Source organism: Rhinopithecus bieti, unplaced genomic scaffold (assembly GCF_001698545.2).
Source record: "Rhinopithecus bieti isolate Rb0 unplaced genomic scaffold, ASM169854v2 scaffold_18142, whole genome shotgun sequence".
In the NCBI taxonomy this organism is placed as follows: domain Eukaryota; kingdom Metazoa; phylum Chordata; class Mammalia; order Primates; family Cercopithecidae; genus Rhinopithecus; species Rhinopithecus bieti.
Genome location: NW_016809248.1, coordinates 225,348 through 246,494, shown reverse-complemented (window position 1 = coordinate 246,494; position 21,147 = coordinate 225,348). Strand labels below are relative to the sequence as shown.

General features: G+C 40.4%; 1 protein-coding gene and 1 long non-coding RNA gene across 2 annotated transcripts in view; one reads left to right on the top strand and one right to left on the bottom strand.

Moving 5' to 3' along the window:
- Positions 1 to 2,603, bottom strand: part of LHX8 (LIM homeobox 8) — a 32,964-nt gene extending 30,361 nt beyond the window's left edge. The window contains exon 1 of the mRNA XM_017888978.1: positions 2,586 to 2,603. Within this exon, the coding sequence (XP_017744467.1) occupies positions 2,586 to 2,603 (18 nt within the window). The remainder of the gene's footprint in view (positions 1 to 2,585) is intronic.
- LOC108539998 (uncharacterized) lies at positions 207 to 5,559 on the top strand. Its single transcript, XR_001888546.1, has 2 exons — positions 207 to 449; positions 5,137 to 5,559. It is a non-coding gene; the product is annotated as an uncharacterized LOC108539998 (long non-coding RNA).
- The last annotated feature ends 15,588 nt before the right edge of the window (positions 5,560 to 21,147 follow it).

Sequence of the window (21,147 nt, the reverse complement as noted above, 5' to 3'; positions counted from 1 at the left end):
TAGTTTTTCCTCCATTGCGTTTTTCTCCCATAAACACTAGAGTCTTCAGAGCATTTTCCTATCGCCATTGTTTTTCTTTTCGCGCAGCTGCGCACACGTTAATATTAGCCATCCCCCTGCAGGTCCACTCTGGGAGATCTCGTTTAAATTTACTGAGCGAAGGGAGGAGACGCTATAATTAATCTGTGCCCTCTTAGAAAATTGAAAGATGAGGGTGGATTGACTTTTGAAAAAGCTAACTTGTGCGTGGGAACCAGAAAGACTTGTGTTTTCATCAAGTGCAAAATCGGTATTGGGGTGGTGGGGAAATTCACATAATGCATTTTCCATGAAATAGCATCGTTCTGGAGACCGCTCTTCCGAATGGAAAGTCAGAGTCGTGCAGAACATTGGCGCCATCAGGTCGTGTATAGAGCAGGATTTCGTTGAAAGTGGAATTAAACATAAAGGTCCAGTTTGGATATTTAATTACTCTCTCTCTCTCTCTTTCTGTGTGTGTGTGTGTGTGTGTGTCTGTGTGTGTGTGTGTGTTAGGGTTTAAAGTGAATCTGGGGTACTATCTGGCTACTATCGAGGAGAATTTATCGCGCGGGTCATTTGGAGATCCAGAGAGAGCTAGAGCTGTGTTAGGGAAGTAGGGCGGGGGTGCGGACGTTTATGCGGTCTTTCCACCCACCCTTGCCTAATCAGGCGGCTCTCAATCAGGTTTTCAAAATACTAATCTTGATCTAAGAGCGTCTATCTCTGCATAAGTGGAGAAAATGATTCATTTTTAGAGGTTTCTGGGCTTGGGGAAGAAGAATGGTCGTCAGACAGGAGCAGAAGCCCTGAAAGATCGGTCTGGCCTCGCTTTATTTACTCCAGGCGCCTGTGGGATGCTGACCTGTCCCGTGGTGCATCTGCGCGTACCCATCCTTGAACTGTAAACCTCTGGGCGGTGAGTCAATTTCTATGTCCTGGGCGGTATAAGCCTTTGGCTCGGGGTCAAGTGTGCAAGAAGAGGGGAATGTGTTTGCTATGAATGCCAGGGCTGATCGTCCTGTCGGTCTGGGGTACAACGACCTTCTGACCTTTTGTCAGGGGCTGGCATAGGAAGGTATAGCTTCTTCATAGTGGCCAGGTTCCTTGGAGCTGGCGTCACACCTCTTACCCGCTCTCCTCCTCGGCTGGGGCAAAGCAAAAGTTACCCTGCTAATTTACAGGGGTGCTTGGGCTAAAAATCAAAAGAGTTTTTTGTTTGTTTGTTTGTTTGGTCTTAGAAATGAGGGTTTTTAGCCCAAACTCCAATTGATTCCAATTTTGAACGAAGACTCTGATCAAGAAAACATTATCTTGTGTGTCCTCAGGTGGAAAAACAATCGCCTGCGTCGTGACAGCTCCTACCTACTAAATTGAAAATTTGAAAATCAGAGACCGCAGGCCCACCCAAGGTGTCTACCAACACCTGCGGATCACAGGGTTTTTTGCAAGCCCATGGGAAAGACAGCCTGAGAGACTTTCGAGTGCCTCCTGTCCCAGGCTGTGCCTTTCCTGCTCCAGGCAAGCCTTGAGTGCATCTCCCTAAAAACCGATGGGGGCAGGGAAGGGGTCTAGATCCCGTGGAGCTAGGCCTTGATTGGAGGTCCGGGGCTGGAGAGAGGGAACACCAACCCACCCCGACCCCCACAGCTTCCACTCACCCGAAGAGCTGCCTAATTGGGCTGCGAGCAGCTGCGAAATTTGTAATCGTCTAATAAGCCTTCCGCCTCGGTAATTCTTATCAAAAGGCATAAAACTGATATTTTCACACCCAGCTCGCACTGCAGGCGCCGTTTATAAACATCCTTCATCAGTGGGATGAAATTAAGCCTGCATTGACAGAGGTCTCTGGAACTCGATATTTAAAAGCAATAGATCCGACTTAGCAAATTATAACTTTAAGTAGGGAAAGTCCCCACCAACTTGACTATAGAACCCTTTGCCTCTGAGCTCCTCGGGGTGAGTAACCACACGTTTGAGAGAACTTAACCTGGAGGTTCCGCGGTGCTCAGGCAATCTCCGGAAACTCGGATCCCCGAAATACGCCTGCTACGGCTCCTCCCGCCCACCTTCTAGGAACTCGCCTGGGTCAGACCTGTGGAGACCAGGGCGAGGCACAGCTGGAGGCTGGGAGAAAACGTGGTCAAAGGAGGCGCATCCAGGACTCCCGGGCGGCCTGCAGGCGCAGTACCAGAGCCCTGCTCTTGCGGACGCGAGCTTTACCCGGCCCGCGGCCCTCACCGCCCACCTCCGGGGCACCAACGCCAAGGGTACAGTGGGCCAGAGGACTGTAGGAGGCGGTGGAGGATGGGGAGACTTTCGCGACCATAAGGAGGTACAGATTCTGGCAGAATTCTGGTGGCGACTCCTTCGATCCCTGAAGGTGAAATCTCAGCTAAAACCAATCTGAAACTGCGGTTGTCACAGTTGGTTCACGGTTAGGAGACGGTGTCTTTGGATTTTTGCCGCCCCCACGCGCCCCCCCTCGCCCAGCGTAACCATTATAAATATTAGTCTGGGAAAAGACTTTAGGAGATTGCTTCTAGAGGTTCCTTCCACAAACTTGCGCTGCTCAGAACCTGCATAACCCCTCAGAGATGGGAGAGCTGTAAACGCGCTCACCTTGGGACTTACCGGTCCCAGACTCCTTTTTAGACCTTGCCACCCACAGTTTCTGAGGGTAAGAGAGGGGCGCGTTTATTCACGCCAGTGGAGGTCGCCAAAAATGGGCGAGGGCCTCCGTCTGGGACCCACCGGTCTCTCCCACTGTGGGCCAAAACTGAGGTTTGATGGGCTTCCCAGCTGGGCAAGCCTGCTCCACGCGGGACACCCGGGAATCCACTGGCGGGCAGACCCGGCCTTCGCCACCCGCCCCGCGGCATTCCTCACTGCAGTCTGATACGCCGAATGGGGCCAGTTGTCTCGAGCGGTTCTGGAGAACAGATAACTGAAAGCCAAGTTCTGCGACCAAGAGCCTGTACGAGTGACTCGGTGTTTCTTTTCAGCCGGTGCGCAGAGCGCCAGTAACCTCTCCCCGTCCGCTACGGAAGGAATAGGGGAAGCGTTTCCAGTCCAAGAGAGAGGATGGGAGAGAGAAAATTAGGAACCAAACGGAGCCCGAAATTAAGCAGGGCAGCCTGGAAAGCTTCCCGGCTAAACGCTATGGCGAGAAACGCTAAAGTCCGTTACACCATTTATTCATTGTGACATTTCCAAGCCGACAATCGCGCCTTAAGCACGCCTGTGGTTTGGAGGTGCCGGTTTTATATGCATTTTGCCCTTTAGAATGATAAACAAATCAGGACCAATGGAAACCTGATTCTAACCTGTTTCTACAGAACTCTGCCTGGATAATTCTGTAAAAGCCAAAGTCCAAGGTGGAGGGAGGGAGAGAAAGAGAGAGAGAAAGAGAGAGAGAGAGAGAGAGAGAGAGAGAGAGAGAGAGAGAGAATCCAACTCTTTAACCGCCTCCCTTTACCGCGTTTCCCTACAAGTCCCAGGTTAACGGGGCGGATATAGCCTTGAGTTCGCTGATCAAGAAGGAGGATGGAACCGAGACCCTATAGGCTTCTCCTGCCCTTCCACATTCCCGTTTTCCCGCTTCCCCAGGGGTGTCTGAAAGCCCAACTCGGCCAGTGTGGCAAGGAAAACTAAACTTTATCTAAGTGCAAAAAGGCAGGCGCCAGATGGTTTTCTCGGTTTCTGGGGATGGGGTGAGAGGGAGAAGCGGGACTGTGCGAGCCTCCTATTGGCAGAATTGGATGAGATTTTGATAAGGGAACCCTCAGCTCAGGTTGTTAGCCAGTGTGAATGAGCCCCACACAGGCCTGTGCCATCTGCCCAAAACTTTGGTGTCTAAGGTTCTCCCCAGCAACACTTCCACCTCTGGTGTAACTCATAAAGCCACACTTTTACAAAAAAAGTTGGCCCAAGAATCTTGAGCCATGAATTTAAAAAACTTAAATAACTTCTATATGCATTTCTGCTACCGGAGAATGGTTCTTGTAACTGTGGCAAGGTTTTCTTCCTTTCCTTTCTCTCCTCCTCCTCTCCCTTCCTCCTTCCCTGCTTGCCTGCCTTCCTTTATGGGAGTTCAAGGTTTAAGAGGTATGCAACGTGTTATTATAGTAAGAGCACAGGTTTGAAGTTAGTCACATCTGTAATGGAATTTTGAGCAATTTAAATTTTTAACACTTGAGCTTTCTCATTTGTAAAATGAAGATGGCATCACTTGGAAATTGCCATAAAAATCATAATGTTGAATTAAGTGTTCATCCACACAGAAGGTTCTCAGTGAATATAATCTTTCTCCTACCACATCCTCCTTCACTTCCCTAGAGAGGTCTGGATGTAGAGGAGCCACCAAAGGCCCAATTTCCCCAGTGAAGAGTAGGTCAATGTTCTTCAGCAAGTTGACCATTTTCAGGGGTTCAAACTGTCACAGAGGCTAGACGCACCTCCCTGGGCTGCAGAGGCTCCAGAGATGAGTGCAGCTGCCTGGAGCCACCTCTATCGTGGCAACTAGGCCCAAGGATGCACAATGAACACCTTTTTCATCTCCTTTATTGCTGGTTTATATGAGAGTTAATCTAGCACGTTCAAAAACGCTTGGCACCCTTCTGTCAGTTTGCACAACCTTCTGAATATTGTGAAAATGGCAGTAATGATAGCTGTTGATTATTTGTCAAATGCTCCCACTGACGTTGTGGCACACAACCCTACTTTCATTTGTCCAAAGCCATATTTTACCAAGCCAGGGCAGAATTCCAACCCAGACATCCGACGCGAGTGCCTGACTTTTAACTACTTTGCGGTCTTTGTCCTCTTTACTGTGAGTTCAGAAATTGATACTTTCAGTAAATGGATTCATGATAGTTCTTTACCACTCCAGCACAAGTGGTCCAGCCGCTAGCCTCTTGCCTCTGCCCACTTCCGCTGAGCAGCTGGGGGGCGTCTCGTGTCCTGTGGGGAAGACCGCCCCCTTCCCACCCCTACTCTTGCTGGGCAGCGGTTAAACAGCATTGAATGGACTGAAGTGCGGAATAAAACAGCCACGACCCCGAAAAAGGAGAACGCTTAAATCGGCGGTAAAATCTTTCTCTCTCCTTTTCCTTGCAGATTACATAATTCAATGTCTAATCATCAGCTAGTGGATCAAAATCTGGATTGGATAGACGGTGACTCGATCTCCCCACAGACTGAAGTCCTGAGGCCTGCGCTCACTTCTGGAACTTTCCTTTGGGCCTTGACCGAAACTCCTGTTATTGTGTGCAATAGCAGAGGCTGCGCTGCCTGGCTCAGTTTGTGCAAAGGCTATTTATTGTTTCTCATTCACCGACCCCTCCGGTGAAGTCTTTAGCAATAGTTTTTTTTTCCCACACAAACGTGAATAAAGTCGACCCCTGCAGTTCTTCCTGAAGCTCTACAAGCTTCCTGGAAGCAGGAACCGTGTGCTGTTCCAACGACTCTCTGAAACCTACTTCAGTGCCTGGCACTAGACAATAAAAAATTGCTTTCTGAATGAAAGTATATGCTGGCAGGTGCAGGGGGTTTCATGCCTTTCTCTGCCTTCGTAGTTCTAGCGCTTCCTACCTCTTTGCCCTTCTTGCCCAGTTCCTGCATCTTTCAATCCTTTGAAGAGCTAGGTAAGAAAGGGCATGGAAATTCTGACATAATAATTAGCAAGTGGCTTGTTTTTTGTCAGATGCCCGACTGATGTTGTGGCATACAACTTCACTTTAATTTGCCCACAGCCGTATTTTACCAAGCCAGGTCAGAATTCAAACCCAGACAACCCACACAGAGGCCTGACTTTTAATTACTTTGCTATTTTTGTCTTATAACAAAGGCTTATAAGCTGTTTATAACCTCCAAGGGATCCTCAGGCATCATGGTGCATTTGAGTTCTTCCCTCCTGAGAGAACTTCAGACCTCAGCGTTTGCAATTAAATTGGGAAACCTACCCTGGGTGCCTAAGAGACCAACTGGGTCAGGGCCTCTGTTTATACAGGAGGCTCTGGGGGGGCCAGTAGGAAGGTGTTGGATAGGAGAAGCCTGGGGCAAGCCCCCATAGACAGACTCTGGATGCGCACTTTGAAATGCTGTGTGTGATGGCCAGACATTGATGTAGATTTTGGCTTGCTTCAGGGTAAAAAGGGGACCCAAGGTGGACAGTCAGAATGGGAGCTGAGGTCATTTGGAGCCAGGTGCTGCTGCATGCTGTCCTCTCTGGACTGGAAAGGAGATACACCTTCGTTTACAGTCCACAAAAAAGAGGAAGAACACGGAGGAGACAGGAGGGCAGTAGATGGAGTCTTCACTCTTGAGTAGGACAGGTTCCACTCCACAGCAGGTCACAGTAGTGTGCCCTGGGTGCCTTGGCGGCTGAGCCTAGTCTCTCCCCAGTCACAGTCCATCTAAGCAGGAATAAGCCCTCGTCTAGGACTTGACTGGGATTCCAAAGTCCTGAAAAAGGGCTGGAAGACACCATGCAACCTGGAATGGTTGTACCAGCACTTGCGATATTGAAATTACTCAGCACTAAAGGAGAAAGCACTAGGGCCTTATTCTTAAGACTTGGTGTGTCTTCTAGGCGAGACACACCAAGATTTGCGAACTCAGCTATAACTGCTATAGGCTTAGAAACACAACAAAAATTGTTTTAGAAGTGGTTAATCCCATTTCTTTCCCTCAAATACCACGCCCCCCCCTCAGAAGGGCCTCCAACAAGTGTTTATTATTATTACTATTAATTTTAAATGGTGTCTTTAGGTTGTTCCAACTTTCAGTAATAACACCTTGATCTGGCTAAGCTCTTTACAGTTTGCATCATTATTGTTTTTGCATCTCAAAGTTTTGGGAAGAAATAAATAGGCAGCAGTTTCTTTTGAAGATTTTAATACATACGATGCCTTTTCAAGGTTTCTTTCCCCTCCTCTCCTTCAGAATACTTCTGCCCTGCTTCGGTAATAGTTTGGGGTATTGTGTGTGGGGAGGAACCTCTTGTGTTTAAAAAAATAACTTGGATTAATCCATGTAAATCTGTCTTTTAAAGGTCAGGATGCAGAAAAAAAGTAGGCTGTAAACTAAGTCAGAATTCCTGCTTCTTTAAACCACCTTTCCCCCCAGGCTGAGAAAACTTTTTTTCCTAAAAGACTTTGTATTTTAGAGACGAATTTGCATCCTTTTATAAGAAGTACCATGGATTGTTTAGCTTTGCCTGGCTTTTATATATGTTGTCATATGTAGTCCTCACAATCTTCTGTTAAGTAGAATGTATTATTATGCCTGACTCACAGATGGGGAACCTGAAGCTCGGAGAGGTAGCCCACATTCTCACGACAAACTAGCGACAGAGGATGAACCTAAACTCATTACAAGGTCTTAACCATTGTGCTACATGTAAATAATATTTTGTGGCCTTGCATGTTGGCTGTGTGGCTCCTCCCAGTCTCCTGAAGCATTACAATAGAAGTGAAAATTCTCTTAGAAGACCTTGAGGATGGCGGAACTAGGGGAGTGGGGGTAGGAGGTGCAAGTCTTGAGGGACCTGAGCGCTGCGCACAGTTAGGTGGGAATGGAGTTAGACATGTGTGGAACCTGGGTCTGGGATCGGGGAGCGGGGAGGAGAGGGAGGGGGATGGGCTCCAGGAAGGCAATCAGCCAGGGGAGGGAGGTGGATCGCGTGATGGGCGAACACTTTCTTATCGCCTGCTGGTCATAAATATTGTTGCATTTCCTTGGTAACACCCCAACGCCCGAGGCGAGGCGGAGGCCCGCAGGGCGCGTTCATTGGGAGTTGAGGCCCTTTCTCGCTCCCGGAGGCCTGGGCTGGCGCCTGCCTTCGAAAGCGACCTCGAGAGAAACGCCCTGGAGCCAGGCAGGTCCCCACGGCTTTGAGGTCCCAGTTGTCCAGCCCCAGTGCAGGTTGGGAGCATCCCCACCGCGCGGTGCACTCCGGGAGGCACTGAGGCATTTGGGCGCAGGGCTGGGCGATGAGAGCCGGCGCCCCGGAAACAAGCTCTGTTCAGAAAGCAGGTGGAGGACCCTGTGTGATCCTCTCCCCCGCCCCTCCTCATCACTAATCCAAAGTCGGTGTGGGTGGCCGCGGCTCCGAGCGCCTGGACGCCTACCCGAGCCCAGGCCCTGAGACAGGCTTCTCGCGTCGCCCTGGTGGGTTTGACCGCCGCCCTCCTCGCATTCTTTTCCGTGGGAAACCCCAGGGCGGAGGCTTCGGTTTCACATGGGTAACATTCTTCTCCTGGGATCGGTCTTCTAGAGGATAAGACCTTTCTTTCCTGAGAAGGAGAGCCTGAAGGAGACTCAAGGCCCAAGCCCTCCTTCCCCTCCGCCGTATCTACTGGTAAATAGGTAGGTAATTCTTGCCCAACATTTCAAAAGTCCCCTCTGTGCACATTCGAGCACCCCACAGAACGCTGTGAAAATAAGAGGAAAAACCACAACCGAAACCAGCAACAAACAACAAGGCCACGGGGGCAAGGCCTAACTAGGCCAGAACAGATATGTGCGTGGGTTGTCCCGTGAGGTGGACAGGCTCCGGATGCCCGAGTCGGGAAGAAAGGCTGGAGGGAGTGACACGGCCGGGGGGAGGCCGCTGTCATTTCGGAGTAGCTTCGCCGCTTGCCTTCCTCGGGCGCGGCATCTAGGCGGGCAGGCAGTAGCCCTGGAGGGCCAGGCGCTAGGGGCCTTGGGCCTGATCATCACCCCGGAGGCCCGCGATTTCAGCCTCTGGGAGGCTTCCTCGGGAATTCGAGTTTCTTCCACTTGGCTTTACTTCCTGTGCCAGCCATAGCCCTTGGTCCTTAGAACTTTTAATACTATGGTGTAAAGCTTGGGCAAATACATGTAACTGACCATGCACGAATATATAGCCCTTTTAAAAGGTAAAAGGTAGGGTGTGTGTGTGTGTGTATGTGTGTGTGTGTGTGTGTGTACGTCTACCTACGCACGCGCCTGTGAGATTCTTCTGGGCTGAGAATGTTTTCCGTTCCAAATGATAGATAGGCCTTAGACCCTCTGAATTTCTTTGGTTAAATCAAGGACTTAATTTCTTTTAACATGTATGAATAACTATATCATTAATTTTGGCCACCCTCATAGAAGTTTAATGCCAATATATAAGAGAATGCAAAAGGGAAAATATTTGTATGCCAAGTTTAGTCTGGAAAAATATCAGTAGCATTTCGTATTTGACAAAGACATACATTTATAATTTTTTTTTTTTTCCAGCTGGCAAGGGTATTGTTTTTAAATGTATATTCCATGATTATTGTTTCTGTTTGGTACTTTGGTCATTTGAAACACATCTGTTTCTGATATCGTCCCTGTGTTAAGCACACACTATTGTGTTAGCAAGATTTTACACCATCTGTTTAAGAAAATTCTTGCCAGTGCTATTTGATGCCCTGTTGAACTTTAGCCAAACTTCATTTTATAATGTTCTCTCAGTCCTGAGCATATATATTTTAATGAAATTATGCTTTTGTATTGACTGACAGACATTAGAAACACATTCACATAGGTCAAAAGCATTTGAGCTAAGTGTTGGATAGGAAGAACTATTAAAATAGTATAGGAAAAATATGTCGAAACAAAGCAAAACTTTAAAATAAAATAACCCAGATAAACAGTTCTCTCTCATGTGCACGCGGGTGCGCGCGCACACACACACATAGAACTTGGATGTGGCTATTGGGAGTTAATGTATAATTCTGATAATTTGTGTATTTCTTCATTACATTAAACTTGGAATTTGTATTTTTGACATTATTCCAAAGGTGTAATAATTGACTTTTTTTTTTTTTTTTTTTGAGACAGAGTCTTGCTCTGTCACCAAGACTGGGGTGCAGTGGCGGGATCTCAGCTCACTGCAAGCTCTGCCTCCTGGGTTTATGCCATTCTCCTGCCTCAGCCTCCCGAGTAGCTGGGACTACAGGTGCCTGCCACCTCACCCGGCTAGTTTTTTGTATTTTTTAGTAGAGACGTGGTTTCACCGTGTTAGCCAGGATGGTCACCATCTCCTAACCTCGTGATCCGCCCGTGTCGGCCTCCCAAAGTGCTGGGATTACAGGCTTGAGCCACCGCGCCCGGCCTATAATTGACTTTCAAAATAATAAAATAGAATAACTTTGTAATGGGATCATATTAAGTATATATTAAATGTAACACAGACGAGCATTGAGTCTACCTAAAGTGGTATTTTTTTTTAATTTTGTGGCTACTCATAAAGGTTTTGCATTACATTATCAAAAGCTAACAAACTTAAGGTAATTTGTGCCAATCCAAAAAATGTTCAAACGTCTATGCTTGATGGCTAAGCTTATATCTAACAGTGGAATAACTGCAAGGCTGGAATTGGCTAGAAAAAGCAAATATTGGCTGTGTATTTTCAAATATCTTTTCTAGAATGGAACACTTTGGTTGATAGATTGACCTATTTTGTTTACATCCAATATGTGTACCCCAGTATAAAGCTTTAAAAATGGCAATTTCTCATGATATTTTAGTTATAAGTCTAGAAATATCAACCTTTTCATTTGGTTTAATAAGCTCCTGACACTTATTCCTAGAAATCAGTATTTTTCAGTTAACAAACAAGTTTGCTTTGTGATCTACCAAAACCAGGTTGTCACATTCTTTCAGTTGGTACCTGGACAGACTGCTTTTATTGCTCATTAATCAGATGCTGTGGTTAAGGTGTGTCTATTAAATAACTACTTAGGGATGTATTGTCATTTTATTTGTTTCGGAAAACAACTTTTTGTTTTGTTGTAATTTCTAAATAAAACACATTCATGGTTATGTGGATAACTGACATTATACAAATCATTTGGAATTGAGTACCTTGTTAACTGTGTAATAAGTATGGTTATAAAAAGAGAATGAGTATCATAACATTTTGCCTATATATACTTTTAAATATTTATCGGGATCTACATTTTTCTTAAACTGTTAATTTGGATGTGTTGAAATATACTCTATACATTTCTTTTTAAATAATTGTTACTAGAAAACCTTATGGATCTTCACATGTCTGGTTTCCAATTAATTTGCTTAGACTATTTAATGGATAAAATAATAAACTTGATTTAGTTAATCTGGACTTCTACATGAGTTTTCTATGTGCCTCTTTAAGGTCTAATGCCTTCTTCTACACGTGGTTAGTTCTTGGTTATACTCTTATAAAACCTGGGATTGGAAGAATAACTAATTTGATTCATTTTCTTAAAAAAAATTTGCAGTTACATCAGTACAAAAAGGCATTTTCAAATGAGTGTCAATGATTATCAAAAGAAAACTATGTACATCTTTGTGAATTTAATTAATCAAGTATGTATTGAGCACCTACTACATACCAGGAACTGGGGATACAAAGAATAAGACATGGGTGGTCCTTGTTCTCAGAAAATTCTCAATCTATTAAGGAGACGACAAAAATACAACTAGCTCATCCCTGTAATTCTTTAATGATTTTATCTACCCCTGGGCTTTGAATTGGTAAAGTATCAGATGATCCCAATACTTTGCATATATTTTAAAAATCTTAAAGGCATTAAAATAGTAAAATATCAGATGATCACAATACTTTGTATATGAATTAGTAAAGTGTATATATGACAATACTTTGTATTGTAACACAATACTTTGCATATGAATTAGTAAAGTATCAGATGATCACAATACCTTGTGTATGTTATACAAATCTTAAAGTTAAATCTTAAAGTCATTTGTGTGGAATAGAAGCAAATTACCCCCACAAGGCTATCGGGAATTAATTTATGGCTTTTGAGATAAACTACACCTTCTGTACTTTTTCAGGTATGAGGAGGGGATGGCTTTAACTTGGTGTTCCTAAAACATCCATCTGCTGGATTGTTTTGAGTCTTACATCATAATTATTCCTTTGGTCTGTTGTAGAATCTGTTGAAAGAGTGGTGATTGGGTATAGTATTGGGGCTAGCTTTTTAGTTTGTTGGATTTTAAAACCTGAACAGCTCTTTTCCTCTAACTTTTCCCTCTCACTTTCCTACATAATAATTTTATATTTTTATTATGGAAAACTTTTAGATGATTAGGGGAGGAAGGAGGATTCTACAGATACTATCTTTCAAGGCAATGTATTACTGAAGCCAATATTTGCTGTTTTTCCACCATATATTTGCTAGCTTTGGGGATTAATTATCCCCAAACTGCAAAGCTCAGTTTGTTTTTCATACAGACAAATTGGGGATAAACTGTTTAGCAGACTTTCTTGTTAAAAGTTGAAAGTTTTGTCTGTGGAAAGTTTTGGGAATTTAGGGTAAAAATTTAAATGTTAAGATGTTTTAGCACTTACAAGAATTACCATAAAGTTAAATTTAGCTACTATCTCTAATAATTTTAGAGATCAAAGTATAATTTTCTTCTTTTATACATGCTGGAAAATATCAGGAGAAAAAGGATAAATTATTTGATTGAATTAATTTAATGCTTTTTACCCCTGAGGAAACATTGCAGTTTTAATTGTTTTCTGTTTAATCTTGGGTTTTGGACTAAGTCTGTGTTGTGCTTTTCTTGTAGAGAAGATTGCTCCTCATTTTACCTCACCATAATCACAGAACTGTTTATATAATCTATTGATTTCTACTGGCATTTGTCACACATTTTATTTCGATTTCCTCAATTTTTCTCAACTTCTTGTTTCTTAGAAAGGTAGAATGCTGAAGTGAAAGGTCTTAAGAGTTGGAATCTACTGACCTGTGTTTTCATTTCAACCCCTTTGGTTTTTAGCTCTGTGACCATGGGAAAATCACATAACTTTCTGAGCTTCAGTTTCCCATTATGTGTTCTTTTCCTATACATGCTGATTCGTGAGGCTAGGAGTTTAAAGATGAATACAAAACTAGAACAGTTTTGTTTTTGAAAGTTTTGACAGTCTTGAACTGGATTAGGGTTTTTGGTAGAAATTCCAAGATGTCAAATCCAAACTTTTTTTTTTGTTGTGGTTGAGCCAGAACCCCTTTAACAAATCAACAAATAGTTAAAAAATATAATTCAGTTTTTCTATATTCAGAGGCTTAGTGAGTATTAGGTAATATATAGAAAACTTGATGTGTTCCTTTTGCGTACATTTTGGTTATGTGGCTTTTCACATCCACTGAGTTTGATACAATAACACTATATATACTTAGAATCAGTGGTCCATGTGGTGTTCAAACATTTGAAGTGGCTATAATCTAGCTATAAAATAGAATATAATTTTCTTTGTTGATCAGAAATAAGGCATCTTTCTTATCTACCTTTTTTGTTATATATTGAATACCTGTTTAAAAAATTTAAAATATGTGATAGAATTATAGCCTTAAGCTTTCCTCCAAAACATAGTTACCAGTGTTTAACGCGAATCTGTAATGAACTGAGACTAATCTGAAGTGAAATCTAAACTTATCATTCCATATGATAGAATATTAATAAAGACCTGGAATTTAAATTTTGAAAGCTGCACTCTGGAATGCCATTTGAAAATTAAAGTGAGAGAGGTAATGGAGACATACTAGCCATATAGATTACCTTCCATGATCTGATCCTCACATACTGATTTAAATATTTGACCTTTATGCTTGGCTGGCATTTTGTGTGTTCCTCTATTTGTTACCTTTTTGTCCAGATGGGCTTATGTGATTCCTTTACTAAAAACTTTCTGAGGTCAGTGAGTATGTCTTATGGAACTTGAGATTGATTCCTAGTGCCCCAGATAGTGACTGCAACTGTGTTTGGCGAACAGATGGAAGGATAAACGAATGAATGACTGTTCCATTTGATGGGATGACAGTGCAAATAATTTTAATGATCAGATAGTAATATGAATGTGGGAAGGGTCCAGTAAAATACCGTACAGCATGGGGGCCTATGACGTAGCTTGCTTACGCACATTTAAATTAATTTTGGTTTGTAAAAGAACTGTGTTGAGACACTTAAGAAGGTTACTAGTTTCTGATTTGTACATTAAGTCATCTTTTTAAAAAAATCTCAACTTAGAGATCAAAGACTCAGCTCTGATACTTAGACTTGTGACCTTTCTATGCCTACTTTTTATTTGGAAAATTAGGAAAATAATAACTTTTTTCACTAAGTACTGAAGTCATTTTGATGATCAGAAGAGATACTGTATCAAGATTTTTTAAAAATGTAGAGCAATAAGCAAATGTTAAGTAAGTGGTGAACGTCTAGAGAATGAATTGTGAAGGACATTCTAAATTCAAATAAACAAAGTCACAGTGATAAGGGCTCATTGGCACTTAGGAACCATAATGAGGAAGTCTGGTAGTGGTTTCTATTGTAATTCCTATCTAAATTCAGTGGATTTGATTTTGGTAGATAGTGTGGAACCTAGGGATTAGAACTGTATGGGACTTTCTAAAGACTTTATAAGGTCCCAAAAGACTTCCTACATAGAGAAAACACATTGGAAATTCCTGGTTGAATGACAAATGGGTCAGAGACTGCCTAATCTAGAAGGTTATGCACCTGCAGAGGTTAATTATGTATCTCCCAATGAATTTGTGTTGATTCTTGGTCTTCCCTCACAGCCAAGCCTTTGGGAAAAGGAAGTTTAAAACCCTTCTGTGGGGAAAGATTTTTAGAGCTATGGTACTAAAGCTCTTTTTCCCCAAAGAGGGGGAGTACATAGACAGAACTGTTTTTTGTCATTGTTGTTGTTTGTTTTTTTACACTGAGAGAGACAGACAACCTGAGTGATGAGCAGAGTAGCAGTAGACCCTTCCTTCTGACAGCAAGAGAATGGAAAAGATGGCCTATGGATATTCATTCAATGCATATTTATTGAACACCTGCTATGTGCCAAGCACTGTGGTAAGCGCTTGGGAAACATTCTGATAAACAGAACAGACCAGTCCTGTCCTTCCTCATCCCTTGATGCTTACAGGCAGATGGCTGACTGAGACAGACATTAAACAACCTACTCTACAACTGGTTTTTCCCACAGACGGGAATAGATGATAATATAAAAATATTTATGAACCAATTATCTGATGTAGAATAATATAATTTTTCATCTTTTCTCTCCAAACTAATTTTATGCATTCTTTAAAAGAATTTTAAAATGCTTCTTTATTTCTATTTTTCAAGGTTAGCACTACAGCTGATTATTTAAGAATGTATTATAGAATTTAATTCAACCCTGAAAATAGGTATAGGTAAATTCTTGAATATCTCAAAGTAAAATAATTAAAAAGCAAAAGAAATTAGAACAAAAGATAGATAAATATTTTAACTGTGTAACTTTTTAAACCTTTTAACTCAGATACATTTTAGTGATTTCTTATTAGGTGAAACCCTGTTAAAACATATTTCTTCTTATCTCTTATTTTTCTTATCTCATTTGTTGTGGGTGCTCAATAAATATTTGTTCATAATTAAATAAATTCATGTCAGATCCTGAAGGTAAAAATATAGTGATAGAACAAAGGGATTATACATTCCTCAGAACAAAGGGATTATACTTTCCTCCTATAGGCTATGACCCGATGGAACTGGTGACTGTAGTTTTAATTGAAAAAAACAAAACAAAACATAAAAACCTGATAGTTTACAGGACAGAAAGAATTTAAAACCAAAACACATCAAAGGCAAATAAACACCATTTAGATGTTGCCAGCTTCAGAGTCAGTTGCACATCTCAGAACGCTTAATCTTAAGTATTTATTACCTATTTCACTTTCAGCACAGATATATTACTTAGAAAACTGTTTTACAAAGAAGTTTTCACATCTGTCAATTATTTCCAGCTACTAGCTAATCTGGTAGTTTATATCAGAGAAAAATAAATAAACTTACTTGCTTGTCATGATGTAGTTGAAATTTTCATATATAGAAAAGTATTTTGTATTACTAAGTAACTATCAAATCACTAATTCTACAATTTCATATTCTTTCAAAATATTTTTGGGCAATTGAGTCTTTAATTCAGAGTGTCTGATAAAGGGCTTAGACTTTCTTTTTTGCTAAACTTTAAACTGTCTTCTAAATATTTTTGAGAATTTGCTTTCTCAAAAAGGGTATTGCCTATTTTTCTCTATATTGAGTTACTATTCACTTGTTTTGCTTATAATATTTTCCAGTTTGTGGATTTACATAGGACAGATACTCCTCATAGATTACTTTTCTGTGGCTCTTAAGAAATAAAGTACTTAAAAGTAATGTTGACATATTAATAAATTTTGATATTGTAAAGAGAGAAAAATTATGGAAATTTGAGTTTTAAAGTAAAGCATAGTTATCTCTTATTTCTGTAAAGTTTCTTAAAATGTTCATCTACCCTAAAGAGAACCAACAGGAAACTTAAAACTCCAACATGAAAACTTTTGAAAATCATGAAATTCAGGGGATAACTATATACTGCTGCTATTTGCCAGCCAGAAATTCAGAACTAGTCATGTTTCCACTTTGCTGGTTGAGGCTTTCTAAGTCTTATATATTCCATTCATCAAAATATTTTTTACTGTTTTAATTTTTGGTGGGAGGTGCATTTAAGAAACTATACAATAAATGTCTTGTATCTTCAGGCGTTTGCTTCTCTTTGGCTTAGACTCTGGTTTTGAAAAGTCTTCAATGGAGAGGTTAGGTGGGAAAGTCTATTTTCCTTTAAAATGAGGAATGAGTTCTCTAGGGCACACAGTTAGGGTAGAGATCTTTCCTGGACTCACATGGCACTTTTTTTTCTGGGACTCAGTTTCTTTTCACAATTTGCTCATATAAAGCTTACCAGTTGGTATCCTCTTCTGATTAGGTTCTCTGATGGTCAGTTGTTGTGGCAATAGATAATTGACCAAAGGCATATGTATTAGTGATTCTAGAGACTGTCCAGACTTTTAGAAATGGAATCTCACTGTGTTGCTCAGGCTGGACTTGAACTCCTGTGCCCAAATGATCCTCCTGAGTGGCTATGACTTCATGTGCATGTGTTACCGCACTGGCTTTGGTGGTTTTTAAAGTAAATTGTTCTGGCCAGTACATGCAGTTTTAAACATGTTCACTACTGATCCTTTTAGGGTAGAACTCTAGTATCCTTTTTCTCCTTCTAAGTAAGTTTAAAATTTAAGCATAAGAAAATGCTTTATTTCAAATCAAGCAATTTACAAGTAAATATTGTATTTGATGTATTTAAAATATTCACAGGTAACTAATTAATATCTTTTTTTTTTTTGAGACGGAGTCTCGCTCTGTCGCCAGGCTGGAGTGCAATGGTGCAATCTCGGCTCTCTGCAACCTCTGCCTCCCAGGTTCAAGCGATTCCCCCGCCTCAGCCTCCCAAGTAGCCAGGACTACAGGCGTGTGCCACCACGCCGGGCTTAATGTTTTGTATTTTAGTAGAGATGTGGTTTCACTATGTTGGCCAGGATGGTCTAGATCTCCTGACCTAGTGATCTGCTCGCCTTGGCCTCCCAAAGTGCTAGGATGATCATATCTTTAAAGTTTAAGTAAAATGTAATGGGTCAAGCGCAATAAGTGCAATCATTATTTGTCTTTCAGTCAGATAATTAGATCTACTGTTAGATCTACCTGAGATATTATAGTTTAATCAGAATTTTATCTTTGGAAGTTATTTCTAGAGATCTCAGGGTAAGGGGAAATAAAGTAAAACACCACACCCTTAATATTCAAATCTAACGGTCGCTTTGCTATTGTATCCATTGTTAAAGGGTTTTTTTTTTTTTTTTTTTCTCTTTTGAGGACACCAAGCCAAAAGTCTCAGCAAGATTTAAATTACAAGTAAAACATCTTTAATTTTAGGGCATTTTTTTCCTCCTCTTTTCCTTGGAAAAAATTTTAAATAATACTGTTGATACAATATCTTAAATTACCAAAGAGAAATGCTAAGTAGAGATTTATGAATGTCTAAAATTATAGTGAAAATAACCAAAATTTCATTTATATTACATGAAGGAAAGGTTGATAGTCATTCCATTTGGATTTAAAACAAACAAACAAAAAAACGCAACTGTGTTGTGGAAAATGTTATTACAGTGTTTTGAGAAAATTGGTTAGCAATGTGTCCTGAATTTATGAGTTTATAAAATTAATTGATGAGGATTAGAGCATAAAGAAGATATATTTTAATAGTTTGCTCCCAGTACATTTTAATTTTTTATTTTGACAAAAGATTTTAAAATGAATCTTTACGCAGGGTAAAATACCAAGGGGAGTCAGTGGTTTTGTTTTTTACCAACATCTTAATTCTCCATGTCAAACTATTATGATAGAGGAAAATACAGTATTTAAGTAGTGAAGATTTACCTCTGTTACTGAGATAACAAAGTACATATTTTCTGGGGACAACCAAATAACCACTTCCTAAAAGTTGTGATTTTGAGGGATATATTTTTCATATGAAAATGAAATTTAAAAAATGATTAAAGACATAGAGACTTTGTCAATATTATGAGTTTATTTCTTTCGTGGTAATTACATATAAAACAGTTTTGTATTAAGGAAATCATGTCTTTAAATTTAGGCTTTTAAAAAAGTAATAAACATTGAAATGCTAGTTTATGTTTTAAAAGGCATTAGATTATAGTTTTATTCCTCATAACCAAATATGTATAAATAATCATAATTAAGTTTGATAATGTTATGCAGTTACATATTATATAATATTGTATACAATATTTTATAACATTTAACATGAGATAATTATAAATGTAGTTAGCATTTATAATTGTTTGCTAATTATACTTATGTCTGCCTAATAGGATATAATACTGTAATATTATAATTAGTAAATAGAGCATTTATTAATATTATGTTATTATAAACACCTGGGCATTAAAATTTAGAATTAGAACCTAGGCATTAATTTAATATGAATTCCTCTGTGTGAACACAAATAAGAATATGAACATGTTCCAAAATGTTTAAAGCCAATGTCAAGGCCAAAAAAAAAAATACCTAAAATCTTGAGAAAGGTATTTTGAAATATTTGATGTGTTCAATGAAACTAAAAAGACACTACAATGAAGAGCATAGGCTATTTTGGTTTTTTTGTTTGTTTGTTTTTGTTTTTTGCACTTTATAAGTGCTAGATATATTTTCACATTTTATAATGTGAAATAATGAGCTGTGTTTATACAAAGTAAAAGTGCATTCAGAGTTGGAAGCTTGACTTTTATTTTCTTAGCTGCATTCCATCTGGTTCATCAAAGACATGGTGCCAGCTGTTTCATGATGTCCATATCGTTAGGCACAAAGCCCTTGTATGTGAATCAAGGTAGATTTGTTTTATGTTTGACTTAACTTTGAATGGAGAAAAAAACCAAGAATGATCATGAGCTACTTAGATGGTGCAGAAATGTTTGAAAAGAAAGCCATACATGGATTGCTAGTTATTACAATTGTTTAAAAAAGTATAATTTTGAGCCAGAAACAGTTGTTATATGTGAACTGTTTGATTTGATTAATTATAATCAATTATAATCCTTCCTCCTTCCTTCCTTCCTTCCTTCCTTCCTTCCTTCCTTCTTTCCTTCCTTCCTTTCTTCCTTCCTTCCTTTTTTCTTGTTCTTCCTTTACCCCAAGTAGATTTTCTTTCCTTTCCTTTTTCTGTTTTCCTTTCTTTTCCATCCATTTTCCTTTCTGGCCTCCCTTCCCCTTCCCTCCCCTCCCCTCTCCTGACCTCCCCTCCCTTCCCCTTCCTTCCCTTTCCTTACCCTCCTCTCTCCTCCTCTCCTTTTTCTTTTCTTTGAAAGTTTTTTTTTTTTTTTCTTTTGAGACAGAATCTTACTCTGTTGCCCAGGCTGGAGTGCAGTGGTGCAATCTTAGCTCACTACAGCTTTCACCTCCCCAGCTTAAGCAATCCTCCCACCTCAGCCTGGGACTACAGGTTTGTGCCACCACACCAAACTAATTTTGTTTATTTTTTGTAGAGATGAGGTCTTACTCTGTTGCCCAGGCTAGTCTCCAACTCCTGGACTCATGTGATCCTCCAGCCTTGGCCTCTCAAAGTGCTGGGATTACAGGCATGAGCCACCATAACCAGCCTGGATATCTTAAATGAATGTTTTTACTCAGAATTTGTTAACCCCCCAAAGCATCAAAATGTAAAGGCATGAATAATAATTTTATTAGCTTTTTATAGCTTACAAAAATAATTTAAAACTATATAATTAAGTATTTAAAAGGCTTTGTGGAGCGAGAAAGACAATTTGTCATTTGAGTTTTGTTTAATCATGATAAATACATATATATACATATCGAGACAGAGTCTCACTCTGTTGCCCAGGATGGAGTGCAGTGATGCAATCTCGGCTCACTGCAACTTCTGATTGTGGGGCTCAAATGATCCTCCCAACTCAGCCTCAGTCACGCCCCCATCCCTCCAGTAGCTGGGACTACAGGTGCATGCTGCTATGCTGGGCTAATTTTTAAAAGAGATGGGGGTCTCACTTTGTTGCCAGTGCTGGTCTCCAACTCCTGGGCTCAAGCTCTCTGCCTGCTTCAGCCTTCCAAAGTGCTGGGATTACAGGCGTGAGCCACCGCACGAGGCCCCTTTTATCATTTTGAGTGAATTAAAATGAAATAGTATTTTTTAATGAAATCTATTTTCTACTATCAATGTAATGAAAGGAGGAGTTTTTGCCATATTGGTTTAATTTTTTCCACTTTAACAAACATGTTCATTATATTATCACTAGTTTGCTTATTGTACTTGTTCATAACTAATGATGTCATAGGGGACCTGAAGTTGATTGTTTATTAACTTCTGGAAATGTTTGTATACTCAATAGGCTGCAAAACCAGAAATTCCTACAGGAGTGTCTGAATCTGGAAGATCTCTGCATGTGCACATGCTTTCCTATGTGAAAACAAACAAACAAAAAAATGTAAATCATCACTAGCATTTTATAATCATCTCTAGTCTTTAAAGTGACAAAAGAGAGGTAATGTGCCTAATCTACCTTCAGAGAATCTTCATTAATTCAAACTCTGCTAATTTAGAGTTGGTGATCATATAAATGGAGTCTTCCTTTCTTTAGAGAGAACTCATGAACAATTTATGCAATATTATTTTAGTAACATTCAGAATATTTCAGGGACTTTTTATATTATATTATA